Below are 8,970 nucleotides of genomic sequence, written 5' to 3' on the forward strand. Positions count from 1 at the left end.
CCAGGAGCAAGGGGCTAATAACCCCTTCTGTATAAATTACTAAATTTAAAAAGAGAAGCTTTTGTTTTTCTTTTTGGGCCACCCTGCCTTGGTGGGATACGGCCGGTGTGCTGGAAGAAGAAAGAGATTAGCATATTAAGTGCAAATAACACTGGCTTCTAAAGCAAGTGGTTGTGCCATAGAAAACATGTGGTTCTCAGTGTTAAGCAGTAACTTGAACTAATGAAGGTTGAGTCTGGCATCTCAGCAGCATGGGTATGAGAGGCATATGGTGTTAAGAAACAATGTCTGACATGCAGTGAAGCGAGGACAAACTTTCAGACTATGCTGACATGCAGTGAAGCGAGGACAAACTTTCAGACTATGCTGACATGCAGTGAAGCGAGGACAAACTTTCAGACTATGCTGACATGCAGTGAAGCGAGGACAAACTTTCAGACTATGCTGACATGCAGTGAAGCGAGGACAAACTTTCAGACTATGCTGACATGCAGTGAAGCGAGGACAAACTTTCAGACTATGCTCTTAAAATTGGCATAGATGTTAGTGGAGTTTTACAGCTCTCCTGACTCAGAATAAAAGTTATTCTGAGTCTCCACTGTCAATCATGGCAGTTTACACCTCGTTTCTCCACCAAAGAAAGAAGTAAAATAACTGTAAATTACATACAGTACTGTACTATAAAATTACTATACAGCACAATACTGTAATACTACAGGTTATAATGCTCATATTCTTAATCTTCAGCTGCCTTTTGCGTCAATGGACCAAAACTGTTAGCGCAAAGGACAACTGGACGATCATGAAAAATTAATTTCATAATTCAGAAGATTCAGATAATTAGCAATATACCCCCTTCCCCCTATTCCTGTTAATGAGAGGGTTCACTGTAACTCATCCTATAACATCTTTTTCATAAGGTTAGGATCTAATTTAGATATGGTGAAAATCACGTGAAAAAGTGTCGACTTTCCAGACTACTGCGTTTCCAAAATTTAAGCAGATACCGATAATTTTAGGCTGAAACTGATACCATCAAAATTAACCTATACCAATACTTTGGTACACCCCAATAACATTCCTTCACAAAATAAAGCCAATTTTATTTTTAAAGCATACCCCTTCTGTGAACAGCTACTAACTAACGTTGACCTGTAGTTCAGTGGTCAAAGTGATTGCATCACAACCAAAACATCTTAGGCAAGATTCCTGGGCAAAGCATGATACACAGGCATATCTCCTTGCATATACTGAAAATATCCATTTAGCAGTAAACAGGTACTATCCAGGTGTTAATAAATTGATGTGGGTCACGTCTAATGGGTGGTACCGTATACTATAACTGGGGCCAGATTTTAAAGGAGAAGAATAAATATTCCTGGCTTCTAAAAATCTTCACCTCAAGAGGCTTTCTAAACATCTGTATTGCACAAATCTTGACAAATTATGTCACAATTATGAGTGTGCCAATGTATAGATATGGGCAAGTACCAGCTAATTTTGCAGGTACATGTATCTGTAACCAGCTTAAAACTTAATATTAGCATGTATCAGCAAATTTTGTCATCAAGTAATATCGATGGTATTGGTACTGGGCTAAAAGCGAGTACTGGTACTGGTAAAATTTGGTATCATTCCGTCCCTAGTCACAGGGATACTATAAGCCTGGAAGTCTGAAAAACTTGTGAATAACATTTCAACCCTAATACGCATATCATACATAATCACAAAATAAAATTTAAACTATACTCACCGGTACGTGAGTGTGCCCTCTCCTGCCACCATGCCCACGAGTAACCTGCTCTTGTTCGCCACACACTCTACCTTCACTTCCTCTATTGCTCTGCCTTGCTTCATCCTGTTGACCATCACCTTGTAAGTGATTATTTGAGATGGCAGCCTCGTCATCTAATGCCAAACCTCCATCAAACTGAAAAAAAATCAGTGAAGAAAAAAGGAATATGTTTAGTAAAGAAGTTATAGTGTGTAATATAAGAGTACCATCTCATACAATTTAACTGAGTATCAGGCACTTTTAGGCACTCAGTTGCAGGTCAAGTTGTGTGTTGGCCAGTGGTGGCTCGGGTATAGGCACTGCCTAACTGTAGCGCCCTCTATTTTCACTCGATATTATCAATAACATTCAATATAATGAGTTTTTTCTTTAAATTCTTTCTTTATACTTGTACATTATATAATCCTTGGGCTTAATGTCAGTACATGAAAAAATTACAAAAATCCTTGTATGGAGCTGTGAGCTTCACAGAAGCACCTCCACTAATTTTAGCTATGAGCCGCCACAGGTGTTGGCTCTACATATTTATTATTCCTGCAACTTCTTTAAAAACGCCATTAAGGTTGGGTTTGGCTGGTTGGATTATCGTTAATTCATGATATTATTGCTAATTCATGATGAGCATTTTGAGTAGTAAGTATTAAGGGAAAACAACCAATATTGAAAGTTAAACATCTTATGCTATTTATGTCTTATGAATTTGAATATACTGCAGTATGTGTTAAAATTCTACCATTAAAAAAATAATAGGCATTAGACATTGTCTCTGTTCACATCTAAAGTTATAACAGACTTCTATGGGAAAAATGCAATTTGCTTAATAAGCATTACGATTTCCTGAGTCATTCTTAATGAATTATTAGCTTAATGAACCTTTTATCCTGTCCCTATCTAGGTTAAGGGACAAGGGTCTACTCAGTGAGTAGATTAAGAAATTAATTTATGAATCTAAGGTCAAGTTGAAGATGCAGACTACCTAACAATGGGAACGAAAAATTATTCGGTGTGGGAAGTGTACCCTTTGGCTTCACCAAACTTGTGAAAATTTTAACTGAGTTTTCTATGAACAATACAAACAAAAAAGTCCAAGGATGTGCTCAGAATGCCAACATACACAATTAGTTGATGCATAGGAGACCTGTATGCTCACTACTTCATATCTGATGCATAGTGTAAATTATAATCAAAAAGAAGCGCTAAACCACAAGGGCTATATAGCGCTGCTGAACGTGATACAGTCAAGTTTCTGGGCCTCCTCTTTGATCGTAGGTTATCCTGGAAACCTCACATTACCTCTCTGAAGGCAACTTGTCACAGCCGGCTGAACCTTCTTAAAACCCTTGCTCATCTTTCGTGGGGAGCTGATCGTCGAACCCTCCTTCGCCTACATTCCACCCTTATTTTATCGAAACTTGATTATGGTGACCAGATCTATTCAGCGGCATCTCCTGCTACTCTCTCTAGCCTTAACCCCATTCATCACCAAGGATTACGTTTATGCCTTGGTGCTTTCCGCTCTTCCCCTGTCGAGAGCCTCTATGCAGAAGCGAAAGTTCCATCCTTATCCGATCGCCATGATGCCCATTGCCTGCGCTACTATGTACGCTCTCATGATCTCCGCAATCCTTCCATTTATAGAATGGTCACTGATATTAGTAGACATTCTTTATTTGTTCGCCGCCCCTGTTTACTCCATCCCTTCTCTCTTCGCCTTCATTCGCTCTTGTCTTCTCTTCAACTACCACCTTTCTATGTACATGTAGCATCTCACTTTTCCCTACCCCCCTGGGAAGTTCCAGCTGTTCGAGTCTGTTCTTTCTCCCTCCCTTGCTCGAAAGCCCAACTGTCTACGGTCGCTTCCCGCTCTCTTTTTCTTGACCACTTTCACTCTCATTCTCATGCCATTGCTGTGTACACAGATGGCTCTAAGTCTTCTGACGGCGTAGGATTCGCAGCAGTGTTTCCGGACAGCGTCGTACAAGGGCATTTACTATCTTCGGCTAGTATTTTTACTGCTGAATTATATGCCATCCTTACAGCACTTATCCATATTGCATCTATGCCTGTGTCATCATTTGTGGTTGTCTCAGACTCCCTTAGTGCTTTACAGGCTATACAAAAATTTGATACACCTCACCCCTTAGTCCTCCGTATCCAACTTTGGCTACGCCGCATCTTTACCAAGCATAAAGATATTGTTTTTTGTTGGGTCCCTAGTCATGTTGACGTACAGGGCAATGAACAGGCAGACACTGCTGCGCGGTCAGCAGTACATGACCTACCAGTTTCTTATAGAGGTATTCCATTTACGGACTATTTTGCTGCAATATCTTCCCACCTTCACACCCGTTGGCAACAACGTTGGTCTACTATGCTCGGCAACAAACTTCAGTCTATTAAACCGAGTATAGGTTACTGGCCGTCTTCTTATCACCAGTGTCGAGGTTGGGAGACTACTCTCTCCCGTCTTCGCATTGGCCATACTCGTCTTACTCATGGATATCTCATGGAGAGGCGTCTTGCTCCTCTCTGTGAGAATTGCCAAGCTCCATTATCAGTCAGCCACATTCTGTTAGACTGCCCACTTTATCAACGAGCACGCAGAATTTACCTCTGTCGTCGTCTTCGCTCCGCTGCTCTCTCTTTACCTTCCCTTCTCGCTGATGGACCCACCTTTCATCCGGACTCTCTCATTGACTTTTTGACAACGACTGACTTACTTCACAAATTCTGATACCTTCAGCCCTTTCTACTTCAATCTCTTGCTACCCTCTACCCCCGTACTATCCCCTGCCCCGCTGTTTTCTGTAACCTGCTGATCATCCCCCCTCCCTTCTGCCATCCAATTCCCTTGCTTCCTTCCCTACCCTGCAGCGCTGTATAGCCCTTGTGGCTTAGCGCTTCTTTTTGATTATAATAATAATAATAATATATAGCGCTGCTGTATAGTGTAGTGCCCAGTCACCTCGGCACTGTTAAAAATTCAATTTCAAACATTAATTTATATTACCAGACATACCTATTGTACTTATTTCTGTAGGCTAATAATAATATATACATTATGCTCAAGCCTTATTAATACATCACTGGTGGTCCTAGTATGGCTGCTGGCTCAATAGCAGTTTACAGGTGGTATATAAAAATGTAGTTTACATGTAATCAAATATCGTTAAACACAAAAGAAAGTCACTAGCATACTGTATTTCGGGCAGCCTAAGATAAGACAAAAAAGTCAGCCACTTATTTCCACCTAGGTCCTTGATGGTACAGGAAGTTAAGTTTATTTAAACACAGGTAAACATAAGAACAACTATCATACAGAGTAACTTATGTAAATTATTTAGGAGAAAAAAAAGCCAACAGAAAATGGTTCATAATCCACTGGGGGGAAACGAAGACACTGAAAAAAGTCCTAATTACTTCTCGCGTCTCTACAAATTACAATACCAGTGTCAAATTTGTACATGAAAATCACTCCCTAAGAAAAAAAGACTCGGCAGACGATGCAACATCCCCTCAATGAAAAGCAGGGGTGCAACTAGCATAAGAGACAACACTAAGTATCAGAGGCCCAAGACTGTTCAACTGTCTCCCAGCATACATCAGGCTGTCTTCAAGCAGGCACTGGATAGGTACCTGAAGTTAGTACCTCACCAGCTGGGCTGTGGGTCGTACGTTGGATTACGTGCGGCCAACAGTAACAGCCTGGTTGATCAGGCCCTGATCCACCAGGTAAAACCACAAGGGTCATACACTACCTGGAAAATTTGAAGCAATCAGATTCAGTGCAAGAAAAATAATCATAACTAAGTACTAAGCCCAAAAGGGTCATACAGCGCTGAATCTAAGAAAAGGGTAGCTCCCATTGTTTGGATCAAGAACCCTCAGTGGCCAAATGCGCCTCGAAGAGTATTTATGCTTAAATTCAGGTAAGAATTATCTTTCAAATATTACATTTACGCATAATAAATAGGAGTAAGCGCTAAACCCATCCCAAGATGTCATACAGCACCTGTAATAAGGGAAGTGTATGGGTAGCAAACTGGTTCCATCCAAGAATATTGAAATTAGGTCCAATTTCTTGTACCAAAGCCAGTTACAGTTGTCGATGAACTTCCCTTTAAGTAACATTTAAGCAATTTTAAATTATACCTGATTATTATAATCATAACCAAGCGTTTAACCCAAAAGGGTCAACATGTATGTATAAATTCCAATTATAACCTACATAGTCATTATTAAATTCCAATTATAGCTTATTTTTCCAGTATTAACCTAGCTAAACAAAGGATGAAATAACAGACAGAAATAATGGAGACTGTTGTTTATTACATCAAAAAAAGCATTATATGATCCTTTATAATATCTTAACTGAAAACAATCATAAATTAATAATCTGAAATCTAGGAGCTACTAACCAGACAACTTCAAAATAATTTTTGTAAAGAGCTTTTGTAAATGCTGGAGCAGTAACGGTAAAAGCTGCTTAATTATTGTACTACAAAATGTATTCAATTATTAATTCATGAATATACTCTTAACACACGCTTAAGAAAATATATTGTAACCCTACACTATCAAACGTTCAAAATTTTTTTTTTTTTTTTTTTTGGTGGCCTTTTAATAAAGCCTAAGAATCACTGAATGACACTCAGGCTTTGTTTTTTTTTTTTTTTTACAAATGATAGATTTGAATTAACATTTGCAACTAAATATTCAAACTTTGTTTAAAATACATATTACCACAATGTAAAAGACTGAAAAACAATGCTGTTTGATTATAATAAGTTGGTTATTTAGCATGTAATAATATCGGCAGAACCATATGATTTACAAAGTCCTTTACAGGGTAATAAATATCTTGAGAACTCTTGAAATGTAACTAATCTACAGAGTCAAGCAAAAAACTGAGTTAATCCATTACAGGGTGGTAACAAATGAGAACGCATAAGAATTAAATGAATCATAGGTTAATTATCCTATGACAACAAAAATATTGAAGGTAGGAAACCCCCTGTATTGAGAGGCGAGGCAACTGCCATGATAAACTGCTTACAACATTCCATGTAACTATTGAGAGGCGAGGCAACTGCCATGATAAACTGCTTACAACATTCCATGTAACGATTTTTAAAAAAAAATTAGACAGTTTCAATGCTGAATGACGTCATATTAACAATTAAATTTTATTTAACTAATTAAAAATGTTGTTACGAAGCAAAATATGTGTGAAATGCTTTTAATACCTTAAAGTCCAAAGTCAATTGCTAAGTGACATTCAGACATTGAAACTTGACCAGAATAATCTATTTTAACATAGAACTGACAAAGTTTCGGAAAAAACAAAGCAAAGGTCAGTTTTTCAATCAATGTTGAAAGTAAGATCCACCAACAAAAACCTTGTACACACAAACAAGATCAAATATAGAAGATAACTATTTACAATAAACTGAAATTTAACCCTAATTCAATGGCAAAAAAGAGGTTCTCTTCCAAAATTCTTTCACTTATGCCATCAGATACAATTTTGATAACTTTCCCTCATATAATTCAATGGCAAAAAAGAGGTTCTCTTCCAAAATTCTTTCACTTATGCCATCAGATACAATTTTGATAACTTTTCCCTCATATAAAACAATTCTAAGAGGAATCATAATTTTTTACTTTTTGTGTGTGGATGCATGCCTCTCAATTATTCTCAAAACACACACGACTTTACCTGACGCAATCTTACTTAACATTTAATTTGATCCTATTCTTCTAACTTGAGACTAGTAAAAGGACAAAACTCCTCTAATATGTGCAATTCATGTATCTATTTTGAATAAGTCTAGCAACAATACTGATATCTAAACTTTTTTAAGACAAAAACTGGAAACTAGTCTGGAAAATATTTTTATCCATCCAGAACCACTATCACGGTGAAAAACAACTCTTCCATTTTCAATTCTTGGGTTAGTTTCAAATTATTACTATACATGTATTTAGAATTAGGCGGATGTCATCAAAGATTCCATATTTGTTAAATACAATGTTTCCCTTACATACATAATTATACTCAATTCACTGTTATTTAATACCAACCATATATTAAATAACACATATACTTAACAATGTACTTTCCATTAAGTGTAACAATATTAGCACAAGCTAAAACTTGCAACAATCTTTCAACATTACTTGACAGAAGAGAACACATCCGAGGAGTGAAGCATAAAGTCTTGCCAGCAACTGTAGCAATTGGGTCAGTTTCACAAATTAGCAATATACAAAGACCCAGCTATAAAATCTGCATCAAAAAAGGGTACTTCACGAGAAAGTTAAACAAAGAACGTTCCTGAACAAATCATACAAAATAAAATTTTTCAGATGCAGATATTAAACTATAATATAATGGGCCTCAGTGTATGCCTACTTTTAATGAAGAGATTTCCTTTGCTTAACACACATTAGTTAAGTAACTTAAGCTTCCATTTTTAAACATAGGAAGCAGTATACAAATTTTTTTATTTATATGGAATGGCACTTAGCCATATTGAATAACTGGAGGAACAAAAGTCACTCCAGCCATAAACTGGCACCTAGCCACAAGGAATAACTGGAGCAACAAGTCACTCCAGCCATAAACTGGCACCTAGCCACAAGGAATAACTGGAGCAACAAGTCACTCCAGCCATAAACTGGCACCTAGCCACAAGGAATAACTGGAGGAACAAGTCACTCCAGCCATAAACTGGCACCTAGCCACAAGGAATAACTGGAGGAACAAGTCACTCCAGCCATAAACTGGCACCTAGCCACAAGGAATAACTGGAGCAACAAGAATTACAATTCGGAGAAAAAAAATTCACTTGAGATAAACTGGCACTGAATCAAAAGGTAGAATTATGACATTATTTAACATGAACTATCAAAACTATTTAACATGAACTATCAAAACTATTTAACATGAACTATCAAAACTATTTAACATGAACTATCAAAACTATTTAACATGAACTATCAAAACTATTTCAAAAGTGGCATTCAGATTAGTGCACTTAAACCTAAGTTTTTATTTAATTTTTCTTTAACTATATATGGTGCAGTTTCTCAATGACCAGATAACACCTCTCACAATCTAATCTTTTTTCTACAAAATTACTTTGTGTAATTCTGTATGTAGGTACAATAAA

General features: G+C 37.3%; 1 protein-coding gene across 1 annotated transcript in view; it reads right to left on the reverse strand.

Moving 5' to 3' along the window:
* Positions 1-6,891, reverse strand: part of LOC138851527 (presenilin homolog) — a 28,199-nt gene extending 21,308 nt beyond the window's left edge. The window contains exons 1-2 of the mRNA XM_070080734.1: positions 6,852-6,891; positions 1,754-2,004 (exon numbers count right to left, since the gene is read on the reverse strand). Of these exons, the coding sequence (XP_069936835.1) occupies positions 1,754-2,004; positions 6,852-6,891 (291 nt within the window). The remainder of the gene's footprint in view (positions 1-1,753; positions 2,005-6,851) is intronic.
* Positions 6,892-8,970: the final 2,079 nt, after the last annotated feature.

The sequence above is a fragment of the Cherax quadricarinatus genome, unplaced genomic scaffold (genome assembly GCF_038502225.1).
Source record: "Cherax quadricarinatus isolate ZL_2023a unplaced genomic scaffold, ASM3850222v1 Contig880, whole genome shotgun sequence".
NCBI classification, from domain to species: Eukaryota; Metazoa; Arthropoda; class Malacostraca; order Decapoda; family Parastacidae; genus Cherax; species Cherax quadricarinatus.